We start from the raw sequence: 17852 nt of genomic DNA on the forward strand, positions 1-17852 counted from the left end.
CTGCCATCTGCTGGTTGTCAACATGAAGTTTTAGCACGGCTCACAGCAAAGGGTATCATTCTATGCAGGGAAGTATATTCTACCGTAATATGACATTGTGTTGGTGTAAAAAGAATTTCTTTCATCAACGTTGATCATTCTAAACAACATAGCGGTGTCCTCATGTGGTCTGTATTTATCTAATGCAGCTCTGGAATGCATATTAGGTGAAGGTAGTGATAAGAATAATCAGAATGATAATGAAAGTGTTAGTGATAATGATTATGCACAGCAAGAAATTACATATGATGTTAGTACCTAACATAAGTGAATGCTCAACCGAGTGGTCATGGACACCTGTTGATTCGAATTTCATTTCCAACAAGAAGGTACTTAAGCATTTTGTTACTTCACTTGCAACGTTTTTGTATGTAGATAATATTACATACATAATCATTATAGACTGTTATGCCTTTCAGCGTTCAGTCTGCAAGCCTCTGTGAATTTACTAAACGTCACCACAATCCTCGATTTGCAACTAGTGTTGTGGCCTCATTTAGTTCTATACCTCTTATCTTTAAATCGTTAGAAACCGAGTCTAACCATCGTCGTCCTGGTCTACCTCTGCTTCTCTTACCCTCCACAGCAGAGTCCATTATTCTCCTAGGTAACCTATCCTCCTCCATTCGCCTCACATAACCCCACCACCGAAGCCGATTTATGCGTACAGCTTCATCCATCGAGTTCATTCCTAAATTAGCCTTTATCTCCTCATTCCGAGTACCCTCATGCCATTGTTCCCATCTGTTTGTACCAGCAATCATTCTTGCTACTTTCATGTCTGTTACTTCTAACTTATGAATGAGATATCCTGAGTCCACCCAGCTTTCGCTCCCGTTAAGCAAAATTGGTCTGAAAACAGACCGATGTAAAGATAGTTTCGTCTGGGAGCTGACTTCCTTCTTACAGAATACTGTTGATCGCAGCTGCGAGCTCACTGCATTAGCTTTACCACACCTTGATTCAATCTCACTTACCATATTACCATCCTGGGAGAACACACAACCTAAATACTTGAAATTATCGACCAGTTCTAGCTTTGTATCACCAATCTGACATTCAATTCTGTTGAATTTCTTACCTACTGACATCAATTTAGTCTTCGAGAGGCTAAATTTTCTTACCATACTCATTGCACCTATTTTCAAGTTCCAAGATATTAGACTGCCATTAAGACCAAGTCGTCAGCATAGGCCAGACTGTATGCTACATTTCCACCTAACTGAATCCCTCCCTGCCATTTTATACCTTTCACCAGATGATCCATGTAAACTACGAACAGCAAAGGTGAAAGATTACAGCCTTGTCTAACTCCTGTAAGTACCCTGAACCAAGAACTCATTCTACCATCAATTCTCACTGAAGCCCAATTGTCAACATAAATACCTTTGATTGATTTTAATAATCTACCTTTAATTCCATAGTCCCCCAGTATAGCGAACATCTTCTCCCTCGGTACCCTGTCATATGCTTTCTCTAGATCTACGAAACATGAACACAACTACCTATTCCTCTCGTAGCATTTTTCAATTACCTGGCGCATACTGAAAATCTGATCCTGACAGCCTCTCTGTGGTCTGAAACCACACTGGGTTTCATCCAACTTCCTCTCAACGACTGATCGCACCCTGTCTTCCAAGATGCCAGTGAATACTTTGCCTGGTATACTAATCAATGAGATATCTCGATAGTTGTTGCAATTCTTCCTGTTCCCTTGCTTATAGATAGGTGCAATTACTGCTTTTGTCCAATCTGAAGGTACCTTACCAACACTCCATGCTAATTTTACCACTCTATGAAGCCATTTCTTCCCTGCCTTCCCACTATACTTCACCATTTCAGGTCTAATTTCATCTATTCCTGCTGCTTTATGACAATGGAGTTTACTGACCATCCTTTCCACTTCCTCTAGCATAATTTCACCAACATCATTTTCCTCCTCCTCATGAGCTTGGCTGTTCACAACACCACAAGGATGATTTCCTTTTACATTGAGAAGATGTTCAAAATATTCCCTCCACCTCTCCAGTGATTCCCTGGGATCTATTATGAGTTCACCTGAATTACTCAAAACACTGTTCATTTCCTTTTTCCTTCCCTTCCTAAGATTCTTTATTACTGTCCAGAAAGGTTTCCCTGCTGCTTGACCTAGCCTTTCCAGGTTATTACCAAATTCTTCCCACGACTTCTTTTTGGATTCAACAACTATTTAATTCGCTCTGTTTCTTTCATCTACGTACAAATCCCTGTCTGTCTCAGCCCTTGTTTGGAGCCATTTCTGATAAGCCTTCTTTTTACGTTTACAAGCTGCTCTCACTTCATCATTCCACCAAGATGTTTGCCTTTTCCCATCTTTACACACAGTTATTCCTAGGCATTCCCTTGCTGTTTCTACTACAGCATCCCTGTATGCCATCCATTCACTTTCTATACCCTGTACCTGCTTACTGTCTACTGTTCGAAACTTCTCACTAATCATATCCATGTACTTCTGTCTAATTTCCTCATCCTGGAGATTTTCTACCCTTATTCGTTTGCAGACAGATTTCACTTTCTCTACCCTAGGCCTAGAAATACTTAGTTCACTACAGATCAGATAGTGGTCTATATCATTGAAAAATCCGCAAAAAACTCGTACATTCCTAACAGATTTCCCACATTCAAAGTCTGTTAAGATATAGTCTATTATTGATCTGGTACCCCTAGCGTCCCATGTGTAGCAGTGAATAGCCTTATGCTTGAAGAATGTATTCGTAACAGCTAAACCCATACTAGCACAGAATTCCAGCAAATGCTTCCCATTCCCATTAGCTTCCATGTCTTCCCCACATTTACCAATCACCCTTTCGTATCCTTCAGTTCTATTCCCAACTCTCGCATTGAAATCACCCATTAGCACTATTCTATCCTTGTTGTTGACCCTGACCACGATGTCACTCAATGCTTCATAAAACTTGTCAACTTCATCCTCATCTGCACCCTCACATGGTGAATACACGGACACAATTCTAGTCCTAATTTCTCCAACTGACAAATCTACCCTCATCATTCACTCATTTATGTGCCTAACAGAAACTATGTTGCATGCAATGGTATTCCTGATGAAGAGCCCTACCCCAGACTCTGCCCTTCCCTTTATAACACCCATCAAGTACACTTTATAATCTCCTATCTCTTCCTCGTTATCTCCCCTTACCTGGATATCACTTTCTCCCTTACTCCTAGCATATCCAGATGCATCATCTTTGCTGACTTAATAATAATAATAATAATAATAATAATAATAATAATAATAATAATAATAATAATAATAATAATAATTGAATCAAAGGCTATATAGCACCAAGGCTGCATTTCAAGGAAACAGATGGAACTCTTGCCCTGAACAATAAAGATAACTGTGAGATCCTCGCAAAGTACTTTGAAGACCACCTTAACTGTGAATCGCCACGGGAAAAATAGGAGATTGAGGAGGACACAATCCAGAACCCAGATTCCGAACCAACAGACGAGGAAGAGGTACAGGAAGTAATAAACTCTCTAAAGAGCAACAAAGCACCTGGTGAAGATTGAGTAATAGCAGAACTCTGGAAGATAGCCAATGACGCCTTTATCTATGAAGTGACAGAACTGTTTCGGAATATTTGGAGAGATAAAAAAATACCAGAAGACTGGCTAGTGGCATTAATACACCCACTACATAAAGAGACCTAAAACAGACGTGAACGATTACCGAGGAATATCACTTTTATCTGTTACGTATAAGATTTTTTCTAAACTCCTATTGAACAGACTGACACCACAAATTGACCAAAGTTGGGAGAGTATCAGGATGGCTTCAGGAGAGGGCGCTCTTGCCACGATCAAATCTTGAGTCTAAAAATGATAATCAAATATTACATGCGCAACCAAAGAACATTTTCATATCTTTCATTGACTTTCAAAAAGCATACGACTCAACAGATAAAGACACATTGATGGACATTGAGAATATGGCATCGATCAAAAAACACTCAACTTACTTAAGTTAACACTAACAAACACCACATCCAAAGTGAAATTTCGAGGAGAGATCAGCAAACCCTTCCAGATAAAAATAGGTCTGAGATAGGGTGACAGCTTATCACCAACACTGTTCAACATGGTTCTAGATAAGGTCATGGAAACACTGTGGAAACAATGCTATAATAGGTAGTAAAAATAAACATGTCAAACCCAAGTGTTTGGCCTTTGCTGATGATTTGGCACTCTTCGCTGAGACAGAACAGGAAGCAATAAGACAGATAAATGAAGTACAGGAGATAGCCGAGAAAACAGGTTTAAATATCTCCTTCACAAAAACAGAAATGATGAGCACAGTCAGGAATTGTGTCAAAAGAACAATGAAGTTGAAATATGGTGATGGGAAGGTCACCAAGCAGTTTAAATACATGGGAGAGATTATCAGAAGCAACGGGATGGATAAAGAGGCCATGGAAAATAGGAGACTTAAGTTGGAAAGGCTAAACACTGCCACCAAAGCCATTTACAACAAAAAGAATCTTTCCATTAATGCCAAAATAAGACATTATGATGCTGTGATAAAACCAGTGATTCTGTATGGGGTGGAAACAGCAACACTAATGAACCTGGAAAAACTACTGAAGACTGAAAGGAGAATATTAAGGACGATTTACGGCCCAAGAGTGGTAGAGGGAAACTACAGATTATGATCAAATACGGAGATATACAAAAGAACAGAAGACCTGGAAACAATAAGGAAAAGACGGTTGCGATTCTATGGACACATGGTCAGAATGGATCCAGCAAGGTTAAATAAACAAACTTTTAATAAAATATACTACTTGAAGAGCCAGGGGGGATATGCCAAGCAGATGAAGGAAGAACTCAAGAGGTTAGGAATTGCAGATGAAGAATGTCGTGATAGAGACCAATTCAGGAAAAGACTTGCCAACATAAAAGTTCTTGTGGAAGAAAAGAAAGAATGCAGAGGGGGAAGATAGACTGAAGAGTGAAGAGTGCAACATACTGAAAGTATGAAGGCACTGTGGAGAAAGAGGAAGGAAGAAGGGATGATGATAAGGAAGTGAAGTGGTATTGGCGTGGTCCTAAGTTTGGCCGGTTCGCAAGAAGAAATAATAATAATAATAATAATAATAATAATAATAATAATAATAATAATGGTGGCCTGGTGCGGGTCTTTTTTCTTGTGGAGGGCCTATAACGTGACCTGCATGTCTGTGAAAATGAGGGCCCTACCTAGGTGGAGAATCGACCCGGGTCCCTATGGAACAAAAGCCAGCATGCTAACCCTTTAGCCATGGAGCCGGACTGTATATAGATACAACATCTGCATGATATGAACTGCATATCCACTTATTTTGAACAAAATCAGATAAGTTGTTTAGAAGTTATAGCAATGTTTGTGACAACATACAAAACTGTGATATTTTTCTAAAATGTATTATGACAGTAGGGTAAAACTTGCCCAACTTTTAATACCAGCTTGAAGCGTTAACTCCTCTGATGACGTTGATATCAGGAAGATTCGTCTCACTTCATACCCAACCCTGTACAGGAACGGGACAAGGGTTGGAGATACATTGGGCAACTTCCCTCTCAATAAATGACACCTCCCAAATGCAGACAAATTGTTAGATCCCTTTTTTGTCATTAAATGAAGTTTAATTGTATAATGTAAAAATAACAAAGGTGTAGAATAAAACTGGCTTTGAAAATGAGTAGCTTTTGAGTAACCCTCATAATTTAAACATTAGCTTTTCAGCAACAAATGAAGAGTGGAAATTTTTCATCCTCCTTTATCATTTATAGATAAGTGTATACATGAAGGACTCTTAACAGTAGAGGGGAAAAACATAAATAAAAGCAATAAAGAGACAAAATGTACAACAAAGTAAGATGTGAATGCCAGTCTTACATCTCCTATCTGTCACTTTCTATCTCTATCACTTCACCATTAGGAACAAAATTTTCAGATGGCAGTATGTCTAGTTCCTCTTTATCTATATGTACCCCTGCATGTAACCTTAAAGCAGCCTCAGTATTGAAAATTGCAGGGCAAGAAACACAAGTGTAACTAGATGCATGGCTCTTAACGTGAGCTCGCAAGAGGGATTTACTTCTGAAGTCTTTACCGCACGTTTCACACTGAAATGGTTTGACTGACGAATGTGATATCATGTGAGACTTGTAACTGTTGTTACAGCGGAACTGTTTTTGGCAGACATTACACTGATATGGGCGTTCCCCTGTGTGCACGCGAACATGCTTTGTCAGCGAACTGTTGTCGCAGAAAGCTTTATCACATAATTTGCACTTGAAAGCCTTGATGCCGTCATGAAATAAAAGATGTAGTTTCAGATGGCTGTGCTGAAGGAAGGATTTGTTACATTTATCACAGGAATAAGGACGATTTCCACTATGGATTCTCATATGCACGGTCACATGACTCGATTGTTGGAATGCTTTGCCACAGATGTCGCATCGGAATGGACGCTCACCCGTGTGTGTCCTCAAATGCGTCTGAAGATAATATCGCGAAGCAAACGCTTGCTTGCAAGTAGGGCACTCATGAGGGCGCTCACCGTTATGCCGTCTTGTGTGGATATTTAAAGATGCTCTGCGAGAAAACGATTTTGGACATTGGTCACACTTGAAAGGATGATCTATTGAATGTTTTGTCATATGGACTGCTAAACCAAGATCACTTACGAAAGTCTTACCACAAAGGTTGCACTTTGAAGGATGACAGACAGAATGCGTTTGCATATGTAATGTAAGACAGGTCTTTAAGGAAAATGTTTTCTTACATATTTCACACTCAAAAGGCAGTGGTCCTGGATGCTTCATTAAATGTATTGCCAAAGTGCCCCGAGTTGGAAAAATGTCTCCACAGGTTTCGCATTCATAGTTTCTTTCGATATTTCGCCGAGCAGATTTCCTTACAACTACACGAGCTCTCAAGTGCTTGTCCACACGCTGACGTGAATGTGACAATTTATGTTTGCTCAAGAACCTTTTAGTTTGGAAAGCCTTACCGCAATCTTCACATTTGAAAGCTTTTTCACTGCTGTGCCTATACTGATGTTCGGTCAGATGACCTCGTTGTATAAAAGTCTTCCCACAGACCTGACAAACGTACGGACGATCCCCGGTGTGACTTCTAATGTGAGCCGATAAATTTGTAGTCGATGGAAACACTTTTTCGCAAATGTGACAGACATGTTGAGGACGACCATCTGGATGAGACTTCAAGTGTACAGTGAGACGACTCTTAGTGAGGAATTTCTTTTTGCATACATCACATTTAAATTCTACCCCATGTGAATGTCCTTTCATATGTACCAATAACCTCACTTTACTTGAGAAGTTATTTCCACACGTTTCACACTTGTGGGGTCTATCTTGCCTGTGAGTCAACAGATGTTCTGACAAATGTTCACGCTGCACAAACTTTTCCCCACATTTATGACAAGAATAACGTTGATCGTCTGTGTGTGAATTTATGTGTTCTTCCCAATCTTCACGATCTGAAAACTCTTGGCTACACGTGTCACATTTGAATTGCACGTTATCCGGGTTGTGTTCTCGGAGATGTCTCGACAAAATAAATCGAGTGGAGAAACTTCTGGAGCAAATTTCACACTGGTACTGAAATACTGGTCTACTGTGCATGTTGATATGTAATATTAAACTATTCTTGTCCAGAAAACTTTCTCCACAATGATCACATTGTAAACGCCTATCATCTGTAGCTGGTGCAGACCTGGAAGAGAAATTAAAGAAAAATATCAATATTAAAACATGCCAATAACAAATTACTTCAAAGATATAAACTTCATGCTTTTGATTCGTACTGTATTGTGATCACAATAATAACTAAACTTATGTCGTAATGGCCCGCCTTTTTAATACTATAATACGCAATGTTTACATTACATTTTTAATCCTGGAACTAGTTTTGGCCTTGGCTGGCCATCACCAGTCATAAAATGAAACTGTACAAATACATCTAATGACTAAAACAAATGAACAAACACAAATGACGTTAAAAGGAATTAACCGGGCGAGATGGCCATGCAGTTAGGAGCGCGCAGCTGTGAGCTTGCATCCGGGAGATAGCAGGTTCGAATCCCACTGTTGGCAACCCTGAAGATGGTTATCCGTGGTTTCCCATTTTCACACCAGGCAAATGCTGGGGCTGTACCTTAATTAAGGCCACGGCCGTTTCCTTTCCCTTCCTAGGCCTTTCCTATCCCATCATCGCCATAAGACCTATCTGTGTCGGTGCGACGTAAAGCAAATAGGAAAAAAAAAGTATTGAAAGCATCTGGGATGAACTATGTGCACGACATGTAAAATATATGATGAAATTACTATAAGGCTGTAATATCCATACATGTGTGTCATCCTGTTAAAATGTTTCATTAGTGCTTCCTGTTAAAATATCTTGAAAAATACTGAAAAGTTCCTCTGTTGGAGACTGTCATTGATCAAGTCAAAAACGGCACACAAAGATATGGTTAAATAGCTGGCACGTTCTTAGCTTCGCAATTCAATGCGGTGTCCTTGAAGGCACACAACAGTAGTGCTGTTCACAGTGGACTGATAGAAAGGCTGCGTTGATACCGCTTTCTGTACTTGTGTCGGATGCATCCCAGATGTTCTATGTTGACATATATGGTATTTTTAAACACTTGATCTGAAAAAATAATAAAAATGACATGAAACGATTGCGGAGAGGAGAGATCCTTCCTTTATGCTTGCCAGGGACCCACCAAGCTGCCCCTAGCAGTATTCTTACTTATATAGAAGAATTAAAATGGAGGCACTATAAACTTCAGATCTGTGAACATTTTATTTGTTACTATTAGCTGGCTCTGGTCAGGTGGGTCAGCTGTCATGAAGATTATTTTCTGTTGCCTGCAATAGATCCTGCATCGTATGTGCCCAAAAGGCTGCCACCCTCATTGAGTGTTAGAAAATCACGTCATTTGAAGTTGTCGTGGCATGTACCCGTAACCTAACTTTTTGTCATAATTTAGCAAGACTCGGCCCTAAACTGGGCAGAATTATTCAAGAAGCAACATCACTTTCGGCCAAGGGGAAATGTCGGTATCCCTTCAAAATCTTCCCATTATGTCCATTAGTAGTTATGTCTATTCGTTTCTCTTCACTTTAGCCAGGCTGAGTGGTTCAGACGGCTGACGTCAAATTGTTCCTTGTTTCTCCTGATGGAAATTTCCAAGCACTATTTCTGGTGACTTCTGAGAATTCCCGTTTTTTGTTCGTGGGGTAAACAGATATTGAGAATTGAGAAGATAATTCTGTCGAGCACACCTGCTAAAATATAATGAACTGGAAGAAAATCGGCTTCTTTAAAATACAGTCAAAAGGCATCAAATAGGCAATTATACTCCAAACAGGCACACCCCTGAAATAAGCATTTATAGGCAAAATAAAAGCAACTAAATCTAGCTAAAAAGACCCTAAAATGGATTTATCTCTCAAAAGCCTTCATTTCTGAACACATGAATAAAATAGGCAAATATGCAAATTCCCACCTTTAATGATAACACTGTTTTGCAAATCCTAAACACTTCATGTGAAATAACACTACAATACTAAAAGATTAAAGAGGAAACACAAAAATAAAGTACCAACCTATTTTTAACATTACTGCGGTTTGCCACTGCAATAATTTGGCCATCGTTACTGGAACTTGGGTCAGCTTCAGCATTCTGCTCGTTACTGGAACTGACAACAGCAGCTGAGGTACGCTCCTCAACATAATTCAAGGAGTCTGTTGTTTGTTCAATACTACAGTTTGTATCCTGCTCACCAAAACCTTCACTACATTGAACTGGCTGTGGAACATCTTCAGATTCATAGATGGTCACCTCTCCTTTCATCAGAAGATGGTCCTGAAATAAATAAAACACCGTATTATAACTAGTAACAGAATTAAAGTAGAACCTCCTGGGACAGGAGCAGATAATCTGCTTGACTTGTTTAAATGTCTGTAATTTTGGAACTTGACTGCCAGCAGTTGCCACAGCTCTGCTAGTGCTTCATTAGAATTGTGTGCTGATGATAACAACAGTGAACACTCCAATAATAAATTACACCTGATCACCCCCTATTTCTCCCTTCCACAAACTGTAACTTTAAAGATTAGGCCCATCTCTATCTTATAGAAACCAAGAAAATTAAAATGAACACTTAAAATTAACACCCAACACACAAAAGTCTTTTACTGTCATGTCCCTTGCTGGCTTTCTTGATGTGTATAAATAACAAATTACTGAAGTAATAACAGTGGATAGCCTCTCCCGTCTGCGGTGTGTTCCTGGCCCTCCGTAACCCTTTGCAATTTCATATCCCCCCCGCCTTTTTTTTTTTTTTTTAATCTCTTTCTTCTACCATAAAAACCAAGTGTCAGGTTAATATTCAAAAGGTAGAGAGAGATGTACAAAGATGTACAAAGCATTTAAAATATGGCCAGGATGATCTTCTTAGTAACTATCTTGAATGTGAACTTTCACACCACTGCCACTGATATTTCCCTTATTTTTACTGTATCGGAAAAATCTTATGACAAAAAAAAGTGTAAGTAATAAAGTTCCGTGAAAATCCCTCTGTCTGTTTTCACTGCAGTACAGAATAAACAAGCCCTCTTGAATGGTTTCAACAATAACATGATTGATAAAATAATTAATAAATTTTCAGAGAAGCAGCATTCCAAATTAGCAATCGAACCTAGTAAAACTGAAAAATACATCAAGTTCACATATAATAATCCAAACATACACGTAATAACAAATTTATTTAAGAGAAAAAATTTCAAAATTGCATTTTCCACCAATAACAACATGAATGTATAAGGAATGTTGTAGTTGCGTGCAAACACAAGTTGGCAGGACAAGTTGGTTCAAAATAACTAGTGGGCTGAGACAGGGAAGTGTTCTATCACCAATCCTGTTTACAATAGTAATGGATGACATCATGAGAACAGCAAAAGCAGCATATGGAGGAAGAGAAATGAACATGATGTTATTTGCAGATGATATTGTGATTTAGGGAGAAGACGACAGGAAGGTTCAAGAACAGTTGAATGTGGTGAATGGGAAGATTGAAGAATGTGGATTGAAAATAAGTGTAGAAAAGAGTAAAACTCTTGTTATGACGAGAGGGGAGAAAGAAGGGAAAGGTCAGATTAGACTTGCAGACAAGCCCCTGGAAGTAGTGGAAACGTTTAAATACCTGGGGAGTGAATTAATGGAGAATGCTCGACTGGATGCTGAGATTAGTAAAAGGATTCAAGCTGGAAGTTGTTTCTATCATAGTGTAAGAAATATGTTATGGGACAAAGATGTGCCAATGGAAGCAAAGGATACTATGTACAAGATGTATTACGTACCCATAACAACTTACGGAGCAGAAACTTGGACAATGACAAAGAAGGATGAGAGTCGAATACAGGCAGCCGAAATGAAATTCTTGAGGAGTATGATACAGAAGAGTAGACGAGACAAAATAAGGAATGAGAAAATCCGGGAAGAAATTGGAGTGGAAAAAATGAATGATAGAATAGAGAAGAGCCGACTAAGATGGTTTGGGCACATAAAGCAAATGAGCGACGAAAGAATGGCAAAAAAGGTGATGGAAATGCAAATCCAAGGAAGGAGAGGCCGTGGACGACCTCGATTGAGATGGAAGGATACCATCCAACGTAGCATTATAGAAAGAAACCTGGACTGGGACACAGTGTTGGAGGAGGAGTGGTGGAAAGACCGAAGAAAGTGGAGAGGAACCATATTTGCCCCTACCCGGCTACAGCTGGATAAAGGGAAATGATGATGATGATGATGATGAACAACATGAAACATAGTATTTTCAACCATGATACAATAAATCTCTCGGAAAAAGATAAATTTTTTGATTCAGGAATATATAAACTCACATGCTTTGAATGCAAGAATACATACATAGGACAATCTGGCCGCAATTTTAAAGTTAGATATTTGGAACATGTGAATGCTGAAAAACATAGAAGATTCTCAGCTATGGGATCACACATGACTGCCACAGGTCATAAATTTACCAACATAGAACAAGACCTGACCATCATAAAGAAATTAAAGAAGGGCAGCTTAATGAATGCATATGAAGATCTAATGAGGCTGTAGAATATAAGAATCCTTTATATTATCAAATTCTAGTATATCTGAAAATGCTTGAGAAAGATCACGAAAAAAGAATTGGAATTTCTCCATCTACAGATAGCCCTACAAATTATTCCTCCTCAGTTGAAGCTATAGGTGGCAGCAAGGAGGTTCTTGACACACCTATATGCCCCGCTCTCCTCCTCCTCCTCCTCAGGTGCAAGAGCGAGGAAAAACGCATCATCAATATTACACCAGACACAAGACTGTGAAAGGAACGACAGGAGTTACTGTTCCAAAGGAAAGCAGGCTTAATAAGAATTGACAACTAGTAATTAGTTATATTTTCATCTGCATTAATAATAAGAACCACATTGTGATATCTGGTTTTCTTCATTTTGACAATTACTTATAAACTGTATAATTTATAATTTATAATTTGACCTTTTTTCATGAATTATTAAGAAAAGAATATTCATTTAGGACATATTCTCTATGGAATATTGTACAAGTGTTTCCTTGACAACTGCTTTCAATTGTAGTAATAATTTATATATTTTCTCTTGAGTTTTTGTTTGTTTTAATGTTGTCAATCTTATGTTAATTTTAAGGACACTTCCTCTTAAGCATTACTTTGTCAATTTTATATATTTTTCATCTAAACAGTGTTATGTGGCTGAAGATGTTGATAAAATACGAAACATGTACCACTTTTAACCATTAAATTGCCTTAAGCAATCATTGTATCGACTAGGTGGAAAATAATAAATACTTAATTGTGAATCTATTGAAGTGCGATACGGACCATGAAACTGATTTTATGCAATTACAAGCGCACAACGCACAGTATCCGAACCTGCGGTCCTTACAATAGCAACAGTAGCACCGATTGATTTACTTACCTTAGAGAGACAGGAAGTCTTGCAAACTCAAGGAGAGCTCAGAAAGAAGCGCGCTAAGGAGCTAGCTTATAGGCAACGAATGGAGCAATGGCAGCAAACATGGGAGGAAGATCCTCGAGGAAAATGGACTAAGCGGCTGATACCATGCCTAGCTGATTGGGTTGCCCGAGCTCATGGTGAGGTTAACTTTTACATTACGCAACTAATGACGGGTCACGGATACTTCCGGAAATTTCTACATAGAGTAGGTAGAGCGAGCGATTCGGCGTATATTTATTGCAATGATATAGAAGATGTATTTCACACATTTTTCGTATGCTATCATTGGTCAACTCGGAGAAGATGTTTATATACTGAACAAGGAGAGTTGATGCCAGAAACTATTGTGCAGGTGATGCTACGAAACCAGGAATCTTGGGATCAGATAGCAGTACATGTAGAAGGCATCCTGCGTCAGAAAAGGAGAGATATGAATGCTCATGAACGGCAGTAAGGAGAAATAAAGAAAGAAGAAAACTGAGAAATTAGCACGACACCGCCCCGAAGTAATGCGAGAGCAGTTCCAGGGCGGAGATATACATCGTGGGAAAAGGGCGTGTGGGTTTTAATGAGTAGGAATCTCACACACTTGTGGAGTGCGAACCCCCAGAAGTGTCTAATGAAAGATTTCCCACACTTCACTCGTAAAAAAATATATATATATATTATTATTCATTCAACTTCGCTAATCGGCCAACTAGGGACCACGATAAGCCTCACTTTACATTCTGGCATTTGTTCATGTTTTCCTTGATCCACATCATTTTCATTAGCTCACTGTGTTTAGCAAGACGTTCTTCTGTCCATTTAGCACCAGTTACCCGTTTTTCGTCCCGGAAAGTCCCAAAAGTCTTGATGGCTGCTCTGAAAAGATTTCAGTCTTGTGCATCTTCTGCTTGTGGGCCCAATTCTTTAAGATCTTTCTTGACATTAACGTACCATGGCATTGCCGTTTTTGGTTTTGAGTCAAATGTACTGAAGATACGTTTCGTCCATCGAGAGTCGATCATCTGTCGTACATGACCGTAGAAGTGAACTCTGCCTTTACGCATTGTGTCCGTGATCTTCTCTATCTTAGAGTATACTTCTTGCCTGGATTTTCTAATGTAGACGCCATTTTTGTAGTTTGGACCAAGTATGGCGTGTAGGATCTTTCTTTCTTTCCTCTCTAAATTCGCAAGCAAACATTTCTCGGACAGGATAAGGCATTCAGATGCATACAGCGATACTGGTTTGATGACAATGTTGTAGTGACGAATTATTGTGTTCAGGGAAAAGCACTTTTTGTTGTATATGTATTATTATTATTATTATTATTAGCATATGGCAAGGAAATTATATACATAATGTACAATATATACACAATAACAAAAACATTGATTCACTTCAGGCATTAGTGTTATCTCTTATATCTGAATGTCCAACTTTTCAATCCACTGTAGTGCTTCCGCTGCTGGAGATAGGAAGTCTTTCAAACTACCTGGATAAGCCCGTAGTTGACACTCGCTTACAATGTGGGGAATAGTCTGGCGAGGGGCTCCACAGTCACATTCTGGAGATGGTACAAAGTTCCATTTGTAGAGAGAATCCCTGCACCTTCCATGAACTATTGAGACATGCTTCTAATCCTGTACATAAGGTAATGATTTTATTTACTCATTTTATTTCAATTTTGACGGCCGGCAGTTTGACAATTGTTTCATTTTTGAGGTTTAATCTCAACCAGCATATCTTTAATTTTTCTTAATAGTGAGGATAATTTTCAAATGCTGTTAATGTTCACTAACTGAAATCTTGAATGAAATTCTTCTTGTTTCCAAGAAAATTTGTCTTTGTTCTGTTCTTAACAATTTGATGCCCTGGCAGGCTGGTACTTGGTTTCACGGGGTATTGGTGTCTTTCCTACCACCTGGAGGTAAGTTCTTACCTTGTTCTATGCTTATGTCATGTTCTGGGTGCGTAGGTTTTATGTGTCGCATCCTGATATATTTTACGTGCACTGGCCCATTAGGTATAGGTGGTGCAGTAAGTACTAACAATTAGCTGGGTTTGTTTGAGTTTTTTAAGCTAGCTGTTCAAGGTGACTAAAAGGGAACTCACCGGGCGAGTTGGCCGTGTGGTTAGGAGCACGCAGCTGTGAGCTCGCATCTGGGAGATAGTGGGTTAGAACCCCACTGTCAGCAGCCCTGAAGATGGTTTTCCATGGCTTCCCATTTTCACACCAAGCAAATGATGGGGTTGTACCTTAATTAAGGCTACGGCCGCTTTCTTCCCATTCCTAGGCCTTTCCTGTCCCATTGTTGCCATAAGACCTATCTGTGTCGGTGCGACGTAAAGTAAATAGCAAAAAAATAGGGGGACTCCAGGACACCAAGATGGTTCCACGTAGCTGAGAACAAATATCTTTAGCAGGTACATTGATAGGTCTTGGAGGTCAAAGTACCGCTTCCTTTGCAGCTTCATCCGCAAGTTCATTTCCTGCAAACCCAATGTGGCTTGGAAGCCACGTGAAAGTAATTCTGGTGCCAGCATCACTTAACCTGGCTAGAAGGTCATGAATCCGCTGTACCAGTGGGTGTTGCGAGAAACAGGTTTCTGTCACAAGTGAACAATGTAGTGGAAGTGGAAAATGTTTGATTGTAAAGTGTGGTAATATGTTTTATTTGTAACGACCTAACCTGTACAGTGTAATATTTCATAACATATGATATTTGTAAATAGTAGATTTCAGTTTTGTACTTACTGGAAGTATCCAGAAAGGCTACATGAATTTTTGAGCAGGGTGTGTTGTATTTTTGTTGGTTATGTCTTCTAGAATATAGTTTCTGACTGTTCTGGAAATGGAAGGTTCGCGAGCATGTGTATTCGAGAATGTTATTTAAAGTTCGCGTCTGGAGTAGGAATTGTGATTGGTGAATCTGGGGGGCATAGGCGGACTCGTGCATTCTGATTGGCTACTCCAAGGCCAGGGTTTACCCTTATATAGAGTGCGAGTCAGCATTTCGTGGTCTTGTCTTGTCTTGGTCTTGTCTTGGCCTGGTCTGCCTTAGTCTGCGTTTGTCTGTCTGAAGTTTTACGTCGTGGGCGACGTCTCTCTTCCGGGATGGGCCACCTTCGGGTAAGCACTCTTGAATTCCGTTCCGGCTAAAATTTCCGTAATGTTCGGTTGCTATTTCGTATAGGAGTCTGCCCTAGCCTAACCTAGACTCGCCAAATTAATTATTTATGACGCCTTAGCCTTCCAGCTGGGCTTGCCTGTTTGTTTTCAAGGCATTCCCTTTTCTTGTTTCACTAAATATGTAGACTGTAGTTTAATATATTTACCTTGCGGTTTGCCTCTGGTAGTTCAGTGTCACTTGATGTATGCTAGAGTTTTGGAGAGTACGTTTACTTCACTGTAAATTGCATTGTACAACTGGATTTGTAACTAGATGTATAGTTGGTTTGAAATTTTGAACTTGTACGAAGGCATTATCAAAGAACCTCTTAAGTTATGTGTACCACAGGAGCATATAGTTCGTAAGTTGCAAGTTGACGGATTTTGTTCGGAATGTATTTGTAAAATCCATTTGTAAATAATATTTTTCGAAATTAAGGATCACGGTTAATTGTTTCTGAATCTACGATCTAAGCCATATCCATGCCTTTGGTAGGTTCCCAGCCTTTTCTACCTTCCTGGTTTATTGTCCACTAGTTGGCCCTACTGATATTTACGTATGTTTTTGTCGGCGGTGATCCGCGTAATTTCAGCTAAGATTTCCCCCCTTTATTGTGTTTAGTGCTTTGTTTCGTGTAACCACTGTAGTAAAGGTTACAGTTTCAATGGATTACAGAGAGCTTAGCGAGTCAGTACACATAAGAAAGTGGTTTCTTCTGTCTCCGAATGCAAACTGCAGAGCTTCTAATATGGCTCTCAGCAGTATACATGCTACATACACTAGGCAACCATCATTTTCTCCGATTTTAGAACCATCCGTGAAGATATGTTTTGCCGCCGGATATTGGTGAACGAAGTCCTGGAAATACCTCCGATAAACGGAGGAATCCGTGTTCACCTTGGGTCCATGGTCGTGGAACCATAAACGGAGGTACCTCGCTGAAAGTTTGTTCAAGGCAACTACGATATCTATATTTAAATCACGACACAAGCTATCAATTCGAAACCCAACCGGCCGTGTGGCATTCGGCCAGTCTTGGTATCTGTGGTGGTATTGGGTACTAAATATGAATTGGTAGCTTGGATGTAGCGGCAGTTCACAAATTTTGACAGTGTACATGAGGAGTAACTGCTGCCTCCTTATTCGTAAAGATGGAACTTCCACTTCAGCGAGCAGGCTGGGAATGGAGCTAGTACGGAAAGCTCCCGTTGCCAGCCTTACTCCACTATGGTGAAGACTGTCTAAAAGGTTGAGCATAGATTTTGATGCTGAGCCATAAGCCGCACTTCCATACTCAATTTGGGAGAGGACCGTTGCCGTGTAAAAATGTAGCAGCACTGCACGGTCAGCATCCCCCCTGCCCATGAAGACCCGCTGAGAAACTTAAGCATGTTAAGTCCCTTCAAACAGGCAACCTTTAACAGATTGATGTGGGGTTGCTAGGAGACTCAGGAATCTGCAGGTGTTTATCACTGGTAAGATACTGTTTTGCAAGCAAAGCTCTGGTACAGGATGCACAAGCCGACATG

At 39.6% G+C, this 17852-nt stretch overlaps 1 protein-coding gene across 6 annotated transcripts in view; it reads right to left on the bottom strand.

The window, feature by feature from the left end:
- Positions 1–5842: 5842 nt before the first annotated feature.
- Positions 5843–17852, bottom strand: part of LOC136879001 (zinc finger protein 665) — a 132278-nt gene continuing 120268 nt past the window's right edge. For all 6 annotated transcript variants that reach the window (XM_067152682.2, XM_067152680.2, XM_067152677.2 and 3 more), the window contains 2 exons: positions 9724–9983; positions 5843–7825 (listed from right to left, as the gene is read on the bottom strand). In XM_067152682.2, coding sequence (XP_067008783.2) covers positions 5983–7825; positions 9724–9983 — 2103 coding nt within the window. In that variant the 3' untranslated portion in view covers positions 5843–5982. The remainder of the gene's footprint in view (positions 7826–9723; positions 9984–17852) is intronic.

Source organism: Anabrus simplex, chromosome 8, assembly GCF_040414725.1.
Source record: "Anabrus simplex isolate iqAnaSimp1 chromosome 8, ASM4041472v1, whole genome shotgun sequence".
Classification (NCBI taxonomy): domain Eukaryota; kingdom Metazoa; phylum Arthropoda; class Insecta; order Orthoptera; family Tettigoniidae; genus Anabrus; species Anabrus simplex.